General features: G+C 40.3%; 2 protein-coding genes across 15 annotated transcripts in view; one reads left to right on the forward strand and one right to left on the reverse strand.

Moving 5' to 3' along the window:
* FGD4 (FYVE, RhoGEF and PH domain containing 4) overlaps positions 1-18316 on the forward strand; it is a 105085-nt gene extending 86769 nt beyond the window's left edge. For 8 of the 12 annotated variants that reach the window (XM_083700146.1, XM_083700142.1, XM_083700138.1 and 5 more), the window contains 7 exons: positions 2784-2956; positions 5916-5946; positions 6223-6318; positions 7089-7214; positions 7973-8113; positions 9229-9369; positions 9947-18316. In XM_083700146.1, the coding sequence (XP_083556272.1) occupies positions 2784-2956; positions 5916-5946; positions 6223-6318; positions 7089-7214; positions 7973-8113; positions 9229-9369; positions 9947-10210 (972 nt within the window). In that variant the 3' untranslated portion in view covers positions 10211-18316. The remainder of the gene's footprint in view (positions 1-2783; positions 2957-5915; positions 5947-6222; positions 6319-7088; positions 7215-7972; positions 8114-9228; positions 9370-9946) is intronic. The other 4 variants (XR_014555572.1, XR_014555573.1, XR_014555574.1 and 1 more) reach the window with 2 other exon arrangements.
* Positions 13750-20139, reverse strand: part of DHX58 (DExH-box helicase 58) — a 39500-nt gene continuing 33110 nt past the window's right edge. For 2 of the 3 annotated variants that reach the window (XM_083700302.1, XM_083700301.1), the window contains exon 14: positions 13750-19258. In XM_083700302.1, coding sequence (XP_083556428.1) covers positions 19079-19258 — 180 coding nt within the window. In that variant the 3' untranslated portion in view covers positions 13750-19078. The remainder of the gene's footprint in view (positions 19259-20139) is intronic. The other variant, XR_014555593.1, reaches the window with a different exon arrangement.

Below are 20139 nucleotides of genomic sequence, written 5' to 3' on the forward strand. Positions count from 1 at the left end.
TGAAGCTCAAGCATCTTTTGTTACTGCTAGCAACACTTTTCCACCCATTAAATGGGCAGGTTTTTTCCTCTCCCTTGTAAACGGGGAGATGCATTTTTACATTTTTTTTCTGGTCCCCTCCTCCTCCCAGTGGGCATATTTATTAATTCCGCTCAAGCAGGTATGAAGGATATGCATGTTTAAAGCCTGCATGAGGGAAAAACTTCACTTATACTCCATTTAAGCTTTAGATGACACAGATGTGGATTAAACCATCAAAGTGATCCTGGAGAATCCTTATGTATACTTAATCTGCCCTCAGCCTAATCCATAATGACTCCTTCCTTGCAAGCCATTTTATAGTATACTCAGGAGATAAAAAGAGAGAGCTTCAAGTCAGTGTAACTGAATCCCAGGCCCCTTACATACACCAACCTACTAAAATAATTTATCTATGAAATGTCCTTTCAGTGAGCTTCTGGTTTGTTTGATCATTAATAACTGAATATGTTAATAGTTTTAATTCCAGCAAGCAAGCATAATTCTGAGGCCTGTTTTATATCTTAATCCATGCAACATGAAGAAAATCTGAAATGTGAGGAATAGCCCTCTCTTTCCCCCCAGTGTCAATGTAGTTGTCAAAAAGTCATCCGTTTTGGGAAGTTCAAGTCGGCGCAGAATATTACCCTCTATTAAAATACATGTCAGCTACTTAATAAACTAGTGCTTGCAACTTGCATTCATTGCAGCATTGGTTTTAAGAAGCATGTGGAACGGTAGGGTGCAAATAATTTGGCTTTTCTTTTGAATCCTTGGAAGTAGTTAGATTTCATTACCAGTGGTTTCAACAATACATATGAAGGTTGCATTTATAACTATAGATGGGCTAGCCTTCTAAAAATTAAGTTGGCAATTCAATAAGCCTGTTGCGAAGTGCTGCATACAACAATTTAACCCTAGAATGTTTTGCCATGCTGGAAACATATGTTATCATGTTTGCTTTATTTATTTTTCTTGCTACCCAGCTGCTTCCTGCCTTAACTGCTGCTACAGTGGTGCCCCGCAAGACAAACGCCTCGCAAGACGGAAAACCCGCTAGACGAAAGGGTTTTCCGTTTTGGAGGCGCTTCGCAAAACGAATTTTTTATGGGCTTGCTTCGCAAGACGAAAATGTCTTGCGAGTTCCTTCGGGTTTTTTCCCCTTTTCCTAAGCCGCTTATCAGCTGATCCGCTGATAAGCCGCTTAACAGCTGATCGCTAAAAGCCGCTAAACCACTAATAGCGCTAATCCGCTAAGCTGTCAATGGGCTTGCTTCGCAAGACGAAAAAACCGCTAGACGAAGAGCCTCACGGAACGAATTAATTTCGTCTTGCGAGGCACCACTGTACTACTGTGTTCTCTTGCTCTGGTGGGGCAATTGCTGCCATGTTGTGAAACATGAATGTGTGCAAATGCATTGCTCATAAACACAGCTGACTGGATAAATTGCTGTGCATAGCAGGGAGTTGTGGCATTTTGTAGAACAGAGACAGCCAGCAAGAGCAGCAATAATGGCGGCAGCAGCAGCAGCAAACGCCATCTTGTTCTGCCTTTTGCTTTAGGAAGCCACCTACACTTACCCAGCTGTACAATAGCTCTTCCAAACACTTTTGCCCACTGCTGATTGATGCTGAGAGCTTAATAACAACTTAAAAACACAGTTCCAAACAATGAAGATCTTAAATTAATAGATGGAACAGTGATCAACCAAGTGTGCATTTGGCTGTCCTTAATAGGTCAAGGAACGTGGGTGGCGCTGTGGGTTAAACCACAGAACCTAGGACTTGCCGATCAGAAGGTCGGTGGTTCGAATCCCCGTGACAGGGTGAGCTCCCGTTGCTCCCTGCTCCTGCCAACCTAACAGTTCGAAAGCACGTTAAAGTGCAAGTAGATAAATAGGTACCGCACCGGCGGGAAGGCAAATGGCGTTTCCGTGTGCTGCTCTGGTTTGCCAGAAGCGGCTTAGTCATGCTGGCCACATGACCCGGAAGCTGTACGCCGGCTCCCTCAGCCAATGAAGCAAGATGAGCACCGCAACCCCAGAGTCGGCCACAACTGGACCTAATGGTCAGGGGTCCCTTTACCTTTAATAGGTCAAAGTTATTGAGTGGCAGGCTTCTTTCTGCAATAAATACACATGGGTACCTCATCTATTTTGCACATTCCTCATGCCTTCCTTCGGGGTTGCCCATCTGTGTGAATGTGTGTTTACCTTCATTCTTGAGTGCTGACTACATGCTTCAAGCAAATCTCTGCCTTAGAGCCTCAGGACATTTTGTTCCACCAGTGAAGCAGCTTTCGGAGGGAGTGACTTGAGAGCAGAGAAGTGTGGGGAGAGCACAACACTTTCTGAACTCCAAATTAGCTTCCTACCCCCACATCTCTCCTCTCCACATCCCCAATTTTAAATGTAAGCAGTTTTTGAAATGCAAAATACATAGCAGAAGGTGGCAGCTATAATATGAGTGTTTGATGTAATTTGTAAACAGTTCCTCTTATTTAGTACATTGGAAAATTTAGCATTTCTTTCCAAAAGCATATTGAACGTTGTGCTTACTGTGTGGAATATGGTTGGGTGAACACTGTGAGATGTTTGACGTTATTATTGATAACTTGACTGAACTCCTCTATACCACACTTCTGAAAATTCCTTTTTTGTTGTTTATGCTGTTTAAGCTTCTCTACCTTTTTCAAGCCTTTTACGCAAGAGAGGTTTGTCTTTGTGGCAGCTAACATCGGTTGGTGTGGCTTGTGCTTTTTGCAGTTCAACAACAGATTGCTATACTGTGTCCCCAAATTCAGCTTGGTGGGATCTAAGTTCACAGTTCGGACAAGAGTTGGCATTGATGGTATGAAAATCGTGGAAACGCACAATGAAGAATACCCACACACATTCCAAGTCTCTGGGAAAGAGCGAACTTTGGAATTGCAGGCCAGGTAAAGCAAGATGAAAATTTGAGGTTATTATAGTGGTACTTAATCTTTGGCGATCACTCGTAGCAAAGTAAGATTGTCTTCCATAAACATGGTTTTAAGAATGAGTCCGTAAGTGACTGTGGAGGCCAACTCTGGATCCACACGTCCTTCCACAGTGGGGACATTGGTTTCTGGGCGGGAGTTGATCATGGTGTGGATTTGCCAAGTGTGCCTTCCTCTTAGCACGTTTCTCCCTTTTGTCCTGAGTTTGAGTGTCTTCAAAGCCCATAACACCTTTGGTAAAGGCTGTTCTCCAACTGGAGCGCTCACAGGCCAGTGTTTCCCAGTTGTCAGTGTTTATGCTACATTTTACTTAATAGATACATGTTAAAGTGGTAGGGCCCTGGTGGAAAGGTATTTACAACTTGGGCTACAATCGTTTTGCACCTGGAATGCATGGTTTTTCTTCCAACTCCTCGGTCAACCATCTCCTTAACCTTGGTGAACCATAGGCTGAGAGGAAGATGCAATTTTATTAAGCTGCCTCCAGGGTAGTAGTTCTGATTATGCTTGCGTACTAGCTGAAGCACCTAAGGGAAGGCAAAACGACCCCTCTCAGGTCACTGTCCAATCTATGGGGTGATGATAATCTCTGATGTCTCCAGTGCTGAGAATATCAAAGGGCATCTAGGATATTTTCACTTTGGGAGATAGAAAAGCAGCTGTGAGAAAATGTTCTCTTGTAGACTGACGGAAATATTGAACCAAGCCATACTCAGAGTAGACCCATTAAGGGTCCATCCCATTGCATATCTCTTCCAGTTTTTAGAGGCGCTTGAACGAAAATGTGATATTCTGTTCATCACATTAGCCTAGCCAGCTTTCCCTCCCTCCACATTCAGTATATTAATAAGTGATAATATTAATCTTTCCCATCCCATAAAATGTGCATTAGCTCTGATGCAAAGCTTAGCTTGCCCAGAGGATTTTCTTTACCAGAAAAGCCTGTGTGCATGCTTTCTGATTGCCACTAGAATGCACAATTATGTTGGCGGTCAGTAAGGTTCACTTCATTATAGAACGTTGCTTCCTGTTTCGCTCATGATGCAGATACTTCCTTTATTGTTCATTTAGTGTTTGGTAAGATCAGCCGCATTTTTTCAGGCAGATGGGAGAAGGTGAACAGTAAATCAGTATTGTGGGTCTCAAAAGAAGCAGTAAAAGCTCCACCTCTTAGATTTTCCCAACTTGCTGCATTTTACAAGGCTTAAAACAATATAATACAATGGTACCTTGAGTTACAAATGCCTCAGGTTACAAACGCTTCAGGTTGCAAACTCTGCTAACCTGGAAGAGTTACCTCAAGTTGAGAACTTTGCCCCAGGATGAGAACAGAAATCGTGTGCCAGTGGCGCAGCGGCAGCAAGAGGCCCCATTAAGGAAAGCATGCCTCTAGTTAAGAACAGTTTCAGGTTAAGAACGGACCTCAGGAATGAATTAAGTTCATAACTAGAGGTACCACTGTACAAGAAGAAAAACTGCAAAGACTGTGTTGCAGATGTTCTTCATAAACAGGTGTTTTGACCTGCTCTACTATTACCCTATCTATATGAACAGAAAAAGTGGAAGCAGGCTTCACACTCCCCTGCCTTTCTCCATCTTAAGGTAAAGGTAAAGGGACCCCTGACCATTAGGTCCAGTCGTGGCCGACTTTGGCGTTGCGGCACTCATCTCGCTTTACTGGCCGAGGGAGCTTCCGGGTCATGTGGCCAGCGTGACTAAGCCGCTACTGGTGAACCAGAGCAGTGCACGGAAACGCCGTTTACCTTCCTGCCGGAGCAGTACCTATTTATCTACTTGCACTTTGACGTGCTTTCGAACTGCTAAGTTGGCAGGAGCAGGGACCGAGCAACGGGAGCTCACCCTGTCGCGGGGATTCAAACCGCCGACCTTCTGATCGGCAAGTCCTAGGCTCTGCTTTAACCCACAGCACCACCCGCGTCCCTTATCCATCTTACTTTGCTTTAAATCAGACAGGAAATACCCATGATTATAAGAGTGCAAGATCTCTCCTAATGCTGGAATTTGAAACCACTGGAGCAATAATTTTCAAATTGTGCAAGGGCGCATTAGAATGCCCCAAAATAACTGCTAGTGCATCACGAGAGATTTAAGTAAGTAGAAGGAATTGCATGACTCCAGTCTCCCCAAAGATACAGAGGAGTAGGGAAATAAGCTTCTGAGCTTCTTCCCTGGTGATGATTTTAACGGCAATTTTAATATGGGGGGGGGGAGCCACCCTCTGTTGCTTGTTAGAACTCTCTATTCCTATACATCTTGTACACCTAGTGTGCACACTTTTGTGTTTAGATGTTATTTTCTTTATTAAGTAAGTTTATGTAGCTGCCCCATGACATCAGTTCTTTGGGTGGCTCACAAAACTATTTTTAGATAGACTTCAAATTGGGCAGTAAAATATTTGTGTGGAGTCACAGATATGATTTATTTGCGAATGTTTTCCTCTTTACTTTTTGGAGGGTGAAGGGAAGGAAATTATGAAAGATGGGAGAAATCCACCTCTAATTATAATTGAATGATTTGTGATTGTTGGAAAGAGTTTCTGTTTGTGTGTTCTATACATACATTACGACTGGATGCAATCATTTGACATTTCCTTACCACTATGTATTGTGGGATGGCGGGAGAGACAGGAGGCTACTGCTAAGAATGCCATCGTGATTCATAATTAAAATTTAATTTGAAATAATCCTGTGCAGCGTTTGAATACAGGATGCCAAACTTTTCTTTTAATGGGGCATTTTCAGTACAGTATTCTCACTTAAGCCTTCTGTGTTCAGATTTACATTGTAGGCAAGTTAAAGTAATATGTGCCTTCAATAAACAGAAATTGATTTGACTCTAGCTAATTAATGTTTCCTGAACTTTCTTTTAACTGTTATGTCCCAACTGTTTCCTGTAGTTCTGAACAAGATAAAGAAGAATGGATAAAGGTAAATGTGATTTTTTTAAAAAAACGTATGATACAATAAGTTTGCTAGTTGTTAGAAAGGATTTTGTATTTGCCGCAACAACCTAAAACTGCTATTGCTTTAGAATCTGCCTTATTTTTGTTCTTTCTTTAAACTAAAACTTTTAATGCTTATTCCTTTTTAAAATTAACGGATATGCTAGCTGTAAATCAAGCGTGTGTGTGACCTCCTTTGTTTTGTCATTAAATTGGTTAGATTTGAAGTTTTAGTAGTTCTGACCCATGCTATTCATTCCAGGCTCTCCAGAATACTATAGATGCTTTTCAGCAAAGGAATGAAACATTCAGAACTGCTATTGCAAAAGAATATGAGGACACACCTATTGAAGTTTCTGTAAGTGGGCACCCATAACGTTTTGATAGGGTATGTCTGAAGCTGCTGATGTGAAAATTGCACCTGAAAATGCTGGGAATGGCTTTTGAAAGTGAGGCCTCATACTTAGCTTTGTCCCAGTTAGGTTTCCACTTTGAGGCCTGCGTACACGCTGTACCTTTAAATCACATTCAAAGCAACTTTCTTTCCCACAAAGAATTCTGGACATTGTACTTTGTCCCTTACAAAGGTACAGTTTCCAACAACCCTTAACAAACTACAGTGCCCAGAATTGTTTGAGTGTAAAAATGTGCATCAAATACACTATAAACACATCATATGTATCCAGCCTTGGTTTCTTAGTATTAATTCACAAAACACATTTGCATCCATATGAACACGTCCTTTACCCTTGTTAGATGCTCATGTGAGAATATGGTTTATTACTGTTGCTGTTGTTGCTGCTTACCATAATTTATTGTGCTATCAAGATGCACAGCGCTTTGTTTTATGCAGAAGATGCTGCTTTTCACTTATATGACAAATCACCAAAGTTATTTGCATATATAATGTAATATAGTATAATCAATAAAATGCATTTATGGAAACCACATCAAACAGCAGAAAAAATACAGTGTCAATACTTTATGGAGTACAGAAAACGAGGTCCCTGAAACATGTAGATTCCCAAACGGCTTGTGTTGTGCTGCTACTTTCCCAGTGAAAGAAAGTGATTTGTTTTCTTTGCTGCTGTGCGAATGACTTCATAATTTCTCCACACCTCCCTTCAGACTGCTGAGCTTGGGAAGAGAGCACCAAGATGGATTCGGGACAATGAAGTGACCATGTGCATGAAATGCAAGGAATCCTTCAATGCGCTGACGAGGAGGAGGCATCATTGCCGAGCATGTGGGCATGTAAGCACAAAGCCATGTCTACTAGTTGGTTAACAGATGCTGGATCAGCCCAAACCCTGCTCAGATCCGCCATCTGCTGGTGGCTTCTAAATGCTGCTTTGTTGCCGTTGAGCGAGCCATTGAGCAGTGGTCAAAATGTGGGCGGCGGCTTCACTGTATGAGCCAAACTGATTCCCTTTGCGGACAGCTCAGGAAATTTCCCATTAAATTGTTCTTTCAGCAGTTGGTGATTTTTAAGTCTTGTTTTCCTGCCTCAATCTACAGTAAACCTGATGGATATTTCAGCAGTAAATATCAGATTTCCCTGAGGGAAAGTGGCAGGACAAGCAGAAGTCTGAATGAGCCCTTAGCTAGGTTGGGTCATTTGGGTCAGCCACCTTCTCTTGCCCTCACATACTTCATAGGGTTCTTGTGAGGATGAAATTGGGGGGGATGGGACCATGTATTCCTTAGAAGGAAAAGGTGGTATATAAATGCAACAAAAAATAAATAAAAATAAAATGAGAATCTCAGGTATAGCATTGTAATCTCACAACCTAAGCCTGAATTAATTGTTTGTGGCTCTTGGATTGCATTGATTTGGGTGGCAGAGCTAATTCAGGGAGGTCCCATTCTTGGAACAAGTATGGATGACTTTTATTTATGGAACTGTCAGGAGGCACGTGTTTGACAAAATCTCACCATATAGAATGAATGGGGAGGAGGGAAAATAATATTCCAGAATAATTCATTCCCTTCCTCCTCTTACCCTTCTTAAGGTGGTTTGCTGGAAATGTTCTGATTACAAAGCTCATCTTGAGTATGATGGTGGTAAGCTGAACAAGGTTTGTAAGGACTGCTACCACATTATAACAGGATGCACAGATAGTGAAGAAAAGAAGAAGAAAGGAATCTTGGAGGTATGACATTTAAAGAGTTACTGTGTTGTGTGTAATATGCTATTTGGCTTACCTTTCATTGGAAGATGATGCATTTTTCTTGGATGGTTTACATGGTACTAATATACAGAGCTTTTGGATTGGACCTGAGACTAGGATTCATATCCTGTGTTTGTTTAGATACAGTCAAAAGCCATCGTTTCACAGAACAGCCACCTTGATGTGGCTGCTTAGAGCTGCATCAGGATGGCAACTGCTGTGTGTGGCAAGCCATTCATGAAAAAAACACCAAGTCACATGCTTTTGCCTCTGTCATGTAGTGGATCTCTTTGCTTCTGCAAAGCCTTTTATGTCAATAGTTTATTGCAGCATCCAGAAAACCACCAATCAAATTTTGTGTCTGTCTATCTGTCTCTCACTGTATGTATACCCATACATACATTTTAAAAATAGCCTGCATATGGGGACCATTTTGTTTGAAAACAGACTTAGGTGGATGGATTTGGCTCGTCATGATCCTTTGACCACACTCCCCCCCCCCTCTTGAATATGACATATTTTATAGGGTTGCTGGATTCTTACAGACATTTACAGCTGGTGAAGTTTGGGCAGAGGGAGAAGAAGGAAGTGTGTCTGTACTCAAGTGAGATTTGCAGAGAGTGGGGGACTATTGACTAAAAACCAACCAAGGTTGGCAGATGATCTTGAAACTTCTGTTTCAGCAGAAGCTTCCAGTACTATTCTTTTCCCTCATTCAGCTGTTATTTAAACTCACCGTTTTGTTCTTTATGAGGCACCCAGTGTCAGAATAACTAATCCCCATCTTTATCAGGAACTTATAGAAACATAAGAGCACTCCATTCTCCCAGCATCTGTTTGTGTGTCCTAACACTTCGTTGCTTCCATGCCATATTATTTTGACAAAGAGCAAAATAGTGAATTCAGTGTCAGGGACTGAGATTTATCTTGTCTGGTTCCTTCTAACTATTTGACTCAATTGACATTTGCTGTACTTTAACTCTCAGCAAATGGATAACATCTTATATTCTAACTATAATAATCTGAGTAACTGAGCTGTAGCTAGACTAAGCTGTTGGAGTTCTCTGAAAGAAAATATTTCTCTTCCACCCTTCCAGATTGAATCAGCAGAAGTGTCCGGGAACAGTGTGATATGTAGTTTTCTCCAATACTTGGAAAAATCTAAGACCTGGCAGAAGGCTTGGTGTGTGATTCCTAAACAGGAAGCCCTTGTATTATATATGTACGGTGCTCCACAGGTACGTAGGGAGAACGCGTTGGACAAAAAAATCCTCTGATAGGGTGCATGAAAAGTGGGGTGCAATTGCTCCCAATAACAGCTTTGCAGTGATCGACTATGCACTCTGTCCCACTTCCTCTGATTTTTTAATCTGTTCCCTTCAGCAGACAAATAAGGTGTTTTTCACAGAAATAAATTGTTGTGGAGACCATGGCATCATTCTGCTTCCCCAGTGCTCATCCTGTGATTAATTGTGGGGTGGAGGGGTAGGTAATAAGAGGATAAGGAGGCAACTTGTAGGTTGAGAATTTCTCCACTTCTGCACCTTTCTTCTCCTATGGGTGCATATGCCATCTTCGTACTTCTGTCTTGCTTAAGACCACCACAATAGAGTTTTCCTTTCCTCCTAACACCTGTCTGCCCCTGCTGGTGTGAGAGGTTAGTGTGACGGGGGCTGATGTCTTGCACTCTGATTTCCTCTAGAACGTCTTGGGTTAAGTTTGGGGGGAAAATTAGTTATGTAATCAGTTGGTCGATTACTCTCCTCCTTACCAAACCTAGAGCTTTTTAAAAGGTTATTATTTCTGTTTGCTTAGGATGTAAAAGCGCTAGCTACCATCCCTTTGCTGGGCTACACAGTAGATGACACTCCAAGAAGCGCTGACCTTCCACACAGTTTCAAATTGACTCAGTCCAAGTCAGTGCACAGCTTTGCCGCGGACAATGAGGAACTAAAACAGAAGTGGTTGAAGGTCATCCATTTGGCCGTCAAAGGCGAAACACCGGACTGCCCCAATGATTTGCGGATGAGTTTAGAGGACCAGCATGAAAGCTCTGCAAAACTGGAAGCTGAAACTTGACGTAGCAGATGGTCTGTAATGTATTTTTCTCTCTCTCCACTCAAAACTTTGGTTGACACTAATTCTGAAATCAGCAAGAAAGAAGCCAGCCTTCCTGGCTCAACCACGTTTCTTAGCACTTTATGTTGGAAAAGAAAAACAATGTTCATCTTTTTTTAGGGAACTTTTTCTTATATTTATGTTGTGTCAATAAAATTAATGTACCCTTCCACATTTCCTTTTTATTAAATGAATGTCTATCAAAGAGTGACCAATATAACTATACCACTCTTCTCAAGAAAATAGCATCATATGAAATGAATGCTATTGAGAAAGAAATGGCTTGTTTCATATTGATGTCAGTACTGGTATATCTTGGCTGCATTCTAGGACTCGTAGCTGTGTCTTAAGATATACCTCCACTTTTGCCAAATTAGATGTGTAGTGAATGTAAAGACAGTTTGGTTTATTGTATCTAAATTCTAGCACTATTTACACTGACTTGTACATATATTCTATCAATTTGTGTTTGAGAAAAGAACATTTCTAAATTGTCTATTTAAAACCCTTGTTCTTTTTTCCATTTTAAAAATTATTAAACAAGTACAATATATAAGATTTGCAGGGTATGCTATTAGAGAGAAAAATGTAATATACTTAATTTTGATTTGACCTCATGATACTAGGTTCATGCTGTTTGCCTATGATTTATAAAGCATGCATCCTCTTGAAAATTTAAGCAGAGGATTCTAAATTAAAAACAACTAGTTACTTGTTTATACCTGATGGCATTGATATTTTTATACATAAACGTAGAGCTTAAAAAGCAGTAGTAAGTCAAATGGCATGTAATGGATGTGCAAGTCCTGGCTGTGTTTTGAAAAACATAATAATTCCTCTACTCAGTCCTGTGCCTGTTAACCTTTAGAAGGTGGTGCTACCTTTTTAAAATTACAGCAAGTGCTTCAGTAAATAACAGCCTGGTCTTAAGTGATCACTTGTGATCATGTATTATGCCTTTATAGTTGGTCACTAACACCCGGACCTTAATATTATCATCAATCAATCAATCAATCTAGACATCACATCAAATCGTGATTAAGAAATATTAAATATACATAGCTTAGGAGGATGTCTGTATTGACAAGCCATGATTTGAGACAGCAAAAAACACCATTAAGCCATGCCTTGTGCAAACTGTAGTTGACAAATCATAGTTAAAAGTCAGAGGCAACTGCATTGAGACAGTAGTGCTGAGCAGACAATGTGAAAGTTTCCCTAACCCATGATTTACTGTAGATGCTTCGTGCAAACTGTAGTTGACAAATCATAGCTAAGTCAGAGGCAACCACATTGAGACGGCAGTGCTGAGCAGAAAATATGAAAGCCTGCAAGTTTCCCTAAACCATGGTTTCCTGTAGATTTGGAAACTCAAATTGTGCTTTGGATTCTAAATTACGGTTGACACAAACTATGATTTGGCATATTTGAATTTAGCTGTTATAACTCTCACTAACCATGCACATGTTGCAACAGTTATTACTACTGTATTATATGACTCATACCCACATACGGTGGGTGGCAGATCTGCCATTGCAATATGTGATTGCACCCACTGTTTGCATGGAATATTACACAATGTATTGTATAACATAATAGACATGAAATCTGATTTTGTAGGGGGTATGGCTTTTTTAAAAACAAACAAACAAACCTGAATACCTGGACCTTACTTAGTGCATAAAAGGATGCTTAGGGAATTATATCTTCATTATGTTTTGCAGTATTGAGCCAATAATGACAGTAACAGTTTTGTTGTAACTTGCTAATTTTATCTTGCACCTCCGGATTGGTCTGTGTTCAGTTACTTAAGTTCAAATCTACCTGACCAGGGGGAAGACACCAGTTTTTAATATTTCTCTGCTAAATAGCCACAATTTGAAGCGACTAAAGGCATAGTCAGACATTTACCTGAACACAAAGGCTTACCCATGGGCAAGAGGCAAGAGAATGCATGCAGGACCTGCACCAACTAGTCCTTGGCTGCAATGGCTCTTCAGGCATTCATGCATTTAGCAGAAAGGTCTGAGGAGAATGCTAAGTACATTCTGTTGAAACTGCTTTGAAATCTCTGTATGATAGGTGACCCCAACAAGACAGGCTTCTGATTGCAGGGAAACTGTCTTCAAGCCTTCATGTTAAAAATACGAAGGTCTGAAGAGATGTTTTATATATCCCATTTTAAATACTTCTTTCATGCTTTGCTCACTTTTGCTAAGTATTAAATATGCAAAGCACTCTTTCCGAAATACCAGTGGAATGGAAATATTAGTGCCCACCCAATGCCTTCCGGATGGGCTTGCTTCACCAATAACTAGATAAAGGAGCTAACAGAATGCTCAAGGTGACAGTCAGTTTGCTGTACTGCCAGTCTGAGCCAACAAACCAGACCCTGTTCTAGACTCATTCAGTAATATTCTGGTGAATGAATAGACCTCCACTGGTTGTGCATTCTGTCTTCTTCCTAATGTTTCTATGCAGACGATTTCTGTCTGCATTTCTGCATGTAGTACAAAAGTAAACATGCCTATGATGGAAAGAACCTTATGGTTTTTAGAGAGAAAAGTAAAATTGGGAATCCAGAGGAAGCACTGGGCTCTTTATTAGAGCAATAGTGATCTTACTAGATTAGGGATGAGCCTTGATTCAATCTTATTCCTCTGCCATAGGCCTGAAGTTCCTTTTGCAACTCTTGGGGGTTTTTTAGCTGATGTTGCTGTCTTTTAAAAATAGTAAAAAAAAAAAATGCTTAATGCAAAAGAAAGAAAATGAATTATTTTCCAGTACTTTGCCTTGTCTTCATTGGAACTTTCCATATTGCTCCTGCTGGGAAATGCTTCCCATCCACAGAGATGTGCCAGATTCCTTTGCCAACTGATTGGGGAGATCTCTCCTTTCATTCACCCTAATGCAGAATCTCTTGAGTAATGCAGCATCCACCTTTGTTTAGGTTGGATTTAATTTCAGGGACAGTTTTCAGTGGAGTCTTCCCTTTTCATAAATTCAGATCTTTCCTCTTCATTTTAGACTTTGAACAAGCTATTTACTTTTTATCCTTGAGGGCAGGGTTGTTGTTGTTGTAACTACCACATAGTAAGTGCTGCCAGATGTCATCTGGTATACAGAATGTCCATTGCTTCTTACCATAAAATTGTGTTAATTACTCACAATCACGTTGTGCCAACAAGCAAAAAGAATGCATCAAGGCATAAGTTGCCCTATGTGGCAATTGCACGTGTGCATGCACAACAAAATGTGCATTTTTTGTTTTTCATGTGTGACCCTCTACAATCAAGCTGTATCTTTATTCCCCAAACCCATTTGAAATATTTAATGGTAGGAAAGGTGTAATATGCAAAGCAGGCCTAAAATAAGCATGTTGGGTACAAAATCTTCTAACTCATTGTATATTTCTGATGTGGCTCTCAGCACAGAGTTAATCATTGACTGTGAACCTTTTTGTGTACATGCAGTTATCCTAAATGTTGGGTTTTTTTAAAAAAAAATAGAAAACCAACTATTACACTTCTACTACAATGAAATTATGGGCAGTTGATTTTCAGAAAGAGGCCTTATGTTCCTTCCCTGGTGAATAGGAATATGGTGGTTTTGGTTCTGGGAACCTTGTTTGAAAGCACACTTTTTGTACCAGGGCTAGTAACCATTTATAGTTGATCACATGGTATGCTATATGGGTTGGAAAGGAATGAAAATGTGCTGTAATTATCCCTATAATGTTTGAGATGAGGGGGCTGGAGGATGGAAAACAAGCACACAGGTAATGTCAGATTTCCTTCATCTTTCCCCTCCCAGTTTGCAGGTGTGTAGTGCAAACCTTGCAGGGAGGGAAAGCATCAATGATAATAATAATAATAATAATAATAATAATAATAATAATAATAATAAGCCCCTATCTAGCACTTAGAGAGCACTTCCTATTAAATATCCTAAGCACATTTGCATAGAAGCAAAGTTCCATGGAAAGAAATGAGATTTACTTCGATGTTCAAGCGCTGGGGTCCTTAAGACTCCTGCGTAAAGCACAGCTAATGACTACTTTGTAATAAAGATGAGGTAAATAAGATATATGGTCTGATTTCCTTACCCTATTCTGGCTCCAAAACCTTTTAAGCTACATTTTTATTTCTAGGACAAAGAAGTGGCCCTTTTAATTTGTTTTCTCCCAAGGCCATCCCACATGTGGGTAACAAAAGTTCTGGTTTCTTAGTTAACATTTTCAAGCTGTATCTCATTCTAAGCAGAACTTTTGTGTGTCATTGGAAAATACTGTAATTTGTGTTCAATCGTCTTAATTTTCATGTTGTATTGGCCTTTTAACTGTTACCCCATCTCCTTTTTTATTTTACTGTCTGTTTGACTAGTTCTGTATGGAGTTAGCATGCAGCAAGATGCAATAACGAAGGAGTGTGTGTTTTTGTGTTTATGTTTATGTACACACTTTGCAACCCAATTTAAGTAATTGCTTCAGTAGAGAGACAGGGACACTTTTGTAACCCAATCTGCATGTCCTTGTGCTTTTACCAATTACTTCTGATGCTAGATGAAGGGAAACCATAACGGTCTGCAGTTAATGACAATGAGCTGCTCAACTATGCTGAAGAAGGAAAACTTGCTGCAGGTAGAAGTGACAGAGACCAAGCATGCATTGGTGAAGCTGGATCCCCGTTCGCTAAGTGTGGTTAGTAAGGACCTGGTGCTCCTTCTGCACCGATCCATTGATGGTGTTTCATATGATTCTCTTGCTTGACCACTTGAGCAGCACTTAAGGTGCCAGCGAATCACTCGGCTTAAAAATGCCTGCCAGTTCAAACCATAATGTTACCCTGGTGTTCGGTGGATGATCCTCATGGGGTTGGTAATGACGAGAAACCCACCCACCCACTGCTGCATCAGAGAATAAATTCCATGAACTGTGGTGCACAAAAGGACTGACCACTTGGAATATCCACATTGCCGACAATAAGCCACCCCAAAACAATGCTTGTGTGTCAAATGTTTTTTTTTTAACTGAACATTTTCTGCATTTTTCCTCCTTCAACTTTGCCTATATAAGCAAGGTAAACTTACAGTGTAGAATACTATGTGCTAGTGTCTTTGCTGCCTTATTTAAACGTTCTTGCATTCTGACACAAGTTGATTTTTAAATACAGTAATTTTGTAATTGCTCAGTTGAGAATGAATTTGAGACTTGCGAATTTGTTGTTTACCCCCCCCCCCTTTTCTTTTTTCTTTTTGGTAGATTTGAATCTACAGCTGGCCGTAATTTGACATATTTGGGGTGTGTGGAATATTGGCCATAATCTTGCCAAAGTTAGTAAACGTAAGTCTCTCTGCTTTCAGTGGGACAGTGAAATTTGGTTGGGTCACTGGAAATGGCTTCAGTGATAGGAAAAACTAAAGTAGTTTGATAAAGCATGGGTATACCAAATGTAATTATCAGTTGTACTTTGACTAAGTGTACTATTGTTTTTATTGTTGCTGGATGTAAATACACTTGAATAATGAAAGAAGTCTGTAGCACTGTGCCATCTTGATACCTTTAGCTCTATTGACTTCTTAGTCTTTAACTCTAAAGCATTTATCCATCTTCAGTGGCATTTTGTATGTGCAGGTGCAAATCAATTGTTGTGGAGTGGCTTTTCCCCTTTTCTCGCAGTCCTTCATTTTTCCCGACTAACTCAAGACTCATCGTGCTAACAGTGTCCCAGGGCAAGTAACTGGTGTATTGGTTCACAACCGTGAACTGCTTTTTTCCTGAAGGCATAAAAAAGGAACACTTTTCTCCATTGTATTTTCCAAATGATTATAGATTAGTGCACTCGTAAATCTAGGGCTATGTAAACATTGTTCATGAAAAGAGGAGTTAGCAGTGTGGAAGCACAATTGTTGCTTCCTTCTCAGAGCACGTTGAGCTGAGGGGAAATTTTCTGCTGGTTTCAGCAAATGCCAGATGTGCACAGTGCTGACTGGCTGGTGCCTATGACGCCACCCTCTTCCCAAAAATATTTTGTTGCATTAAAAAATGTCATTAAGAGAAGAAGAAGAAAAACATGTGCAAAGGGGTGTGTACATGGAGCTGCCCTGTTGGTTAAACTGAGAGGGGAAGCTTGCACACACGAGCTTTCTTGCCGCAATGCAAACGTAAGGTAGAAAGCAGCTCTTTTTGCATGTGGGGCTATTACGATTGTCAAATAAATCATTGCCCATTGCCTCAGCCAGGGTTTACAGTAGGAACCGCATGTACCCACAGGACAGTGGATCCTGTCATTTAGAAAGACTTGCATTAATTTTAGGGCATGCTGTGGGCAGTATATGTTTGTACAGATATTTAGCATGCACTTGCTTCTGTACATGAAAAGCAGCAGTGTACATTTTTGCCACTTGTTTGTACAGTGTTCAAAAGCAGGTCAGTGAGCCAGGATCAATCAGAGCTCCTTGGAGCAAACATCTTCAAGTTCATGTTTTAGCACTTCACATATTCTTTCACACCTGAAATGAAAAGTCCCTTATTGGTGTAATCTTTGCATTGCTGAAAAATGATGTAACCATCCTCTGCCACAATGCTAACGTGATGGATAATAGGATTAAGGTTCTAGATGGTGTCTACAGTTATGTCACTGAGGAGCACAAAAAAAATCCATGGTGACGATTGTCTTGCTTTCATTCATGTAAGCCAGTACTACTCAGTGACGGTCCAGTTCATGAGCCACAGCCCAGGATGGGTGGGATGCTTCAGGTACCCAATATGGTACCAACTCCTGGCACATCAGGTGGGGTGGGATTTGCCAGTCCACCCCATGAGAAAGTTTGGGAAGCACTGATGTAAGCAACCATAGCAGAATTAAATGGGAAAGGAGATGATCAGTTTAAGCACAAGTCATGTAAATTATATCCCCCCCCCCATAGGTTAGTTATCTCCTCTTCCCTGGATTTAAGCACCATCTTTTAAGAAGAAATGTGTTTCTTTCTTGATAGAATTTTGCTGGGCAAACTAGAATGTTCTCATCCATGCAAAATAACTCTTGATGACAGTTCAGTCCCTACTCAAAGCTTTCTGCATCCAGTTTAACAAAAGGTAACCAATTTTATAATTTGCACATCTTATTTATGGGATGGCTTGGTTTCCACAATATTTTACACTCAAAGTACACTGTAAACAATTTAAAATCTAATTGGGAGGTACCCTTTGTGTAAATACATTAAAGAGAAAAAATTAAATAATGTTCCAGTTTGAGGGCTACTTTGTTATTTCCCGTTTTCTCAAAGTGAATGTAGATTTGATTTCCTCCAAGATTTTTCTACTGAAGTAGAAGAGTTCTGTTTTATATATTAAAAACACCCCCCCCCCGACATGTAATTCCAGTATTACTCAGTCTGGAGTTACTCCTTGCAAATGCATAAATATATTTTAAATTAAAAAATTAAAGAAAAGGAATAGATCTCATGAGAGATCTAAATCCTTTTTCTAGGAAGAAGGGGAAACTATTTCCCTTTCTGCTACAAATGCAACATACCAGCCAGTGTTCCACATAAAAATGCATAGAAGCTCACCTGCTCTTGGTCTCAAGAAGTTTAGAAGGTGGAAAATGTTACAAGCAGGCAGGGCATGGGAGAAATCGGCAAAAAACAAAACAAAACAAAACAACCAACTGCACAACAGTCTTCAGAGTGTCACGCAGCTGAAATATATGGAATATGTCATGAATGATTCTTGTGTGGAAGCAGGGGTAAGTCTTAGTTGATAGCATCAGATGAACAAGCTGTAAAAATTGTAAAATCTCAAAGGGTATACGTCTTTTTTTTTTTTTTCTCTACCATAAATAAAATGCAAAAAGAAAAAGCAACATTTAAGATTGTGAGAGTGGTTATCGTTAAAATGTACATGAATGTAAAATACTTGCAGATATGTGTATATATTTCTGTAACATATGTATATTTGGTCCATAATGGTCGGAGCTGGAATACTGTAAAATTGCGCACTTTAATTCTTGTTGAAAACTTTAAAAATTTGTATCCTGTAAATTAAAAGCATCATTAAATCAGTAATTATTCTCTGTGATTTCAGTGCTCTTGTGCATTTCTCTGTGCAGTTATACTAGGCTTAAAATTCTTTTGTCATCACCAGTGTGGTCAGTCTTGTTGGTAATGTTGAGGAATTAAATGCAGGTGATTTATAAAGCAAGGATAACACACTTAAGGAATAGATAGGGGAATAAAATGACACGTTCTACATAGTGTAGGTTAATATTGTTTATTTTATAGACTATATCATAGTAGAATTACAAATCTAGTGGGCTTCCAGGTTATAGATCAGCCCCTGCAAGATCCAGTTAAAAAAAAAAAACAAGCAGTGGTTGATAAGAGTGACACTATACACCAGACTGCATGAGGGATGTGGAATATTTTACAGCAAGACACACAAACACATCCTACAGACAGACACACTTCCTTCATAGAATCCAGCCCTCCCTAAATATATATATTTTAATTGCAAGTTTGACATCACTCATATAAGGCATTTTCCCTGACCAGCCTCTTGTTTTAGAGATCCAGACAGCCGTTTCAGGTAGGTAAGACTTGTTAGTGGCCGTGAGGTTTCCTCTTCCTACTCTAATCACCTGTGCTTTTTCATGAAATGTTCCTGAGAATTTCCCCAACTTTCATCTTCCAGCCTCTGGTGTTTTCCCAAAGGCATTATGCATTGATTTGACATCATGACATTATGGTTATTGACATTATGTCCTATGGATGCAAAACACTGGGTATATTAGAGGGCACTAGTTCATTTTTCACTTTTCCCCCCATGTCTTAGCTGTCCAGCAAGGCATTAGTAGTACAGTATTCAAAATAGTCAAACTCTTTGATGTCAAAGGTCACTTTGCTCCACTGCTTGTAGGTCCTTCGGCCGTCTGGAGTTTCCACCACAAAATGCTTGATGGCAAGCATGGGAAGTTTGACTTCCCGGTAGATCATTTCCATGCCCCATTCCTGTGTGGAGAAAAAGCAGGTCAGTTAGGTTATTGACAAGCCCCACCCAGGTTTCAGAAGGGGGCCACTTAGTTGGGGAAAGCGTTAGCCCATGCCAAAAGTAGACAAAACACAAAACCATTTTCACTGAACCTAGGAATTTTAAGACTAATCGATTAGGAAAGAACTTCATTATCAAGCCAATAATCTCTAGGGATTATTGTTTCATTATCAAGCCAATAATCTCTAGGGAGAAAGGGATGCATTTTGTTTTGTCTGATAGAATACTGAATTGGCCTCGGTCTAGTATATCTGAAGGAGCGTCTCCACGCCCATTGTTCTACCCGGACACTGAGGTCCAGAGGCGAGGGCCTTCTGGCGGTTCCCTCACTGCGAGAAGCCAAGCTACAGGGAACCAGGCAGAGGGCCTTCTCAGTAGCGCTGTCCGCCCTGTGGAATGCCCTCCCACCAGATGTCAAAGAGAACAACATCTACCAGACTTTTAGAAGACATCTGAAGGCAGCCCTGTTTAGGGAAGCTTTTAATGTTTGATGCATTACTGTATTTTAATATTTTGTTGGGGTATAAATAAATTATTATTACTATTATACAACCGTTCAGATATGTAGTCCAGCTCCTCAATCCAATGTAGTTAAATACCCTGAGGCTAATTGATTTCAGCAAGCTTGACTGTATGTAACTATGTTCTACATGGGTGCCTAGAGGTGCAGAGTTTCAAAATACAGACCAGTTGGGGAGAAGAGGGAGTTCCAGCAGGTGGTCATGCAAGCTGCGCCTGCAGGGGCCCTGTTCTCTTTTGCATCTTTCAGCTGCGCCCAACTAATATTTGCAAAGGTTTAATTACTGGAGCTTGGCTGATTGGGTTCTTGGCACTTGCCTAC

Source organism: Podarcis gaigeae (genome assembly GCF_964106915.1).
Source record: "Podarcis gaigeae genome assembly, chromosome: 10".
NCBI classification, from domain to species: domain Eukaryota; kingdom Metazoa; phylum Chordata; class Lepidosauria; order Squamata; family Lacertidae; genus Podarcis; species Podarcis gaigeae.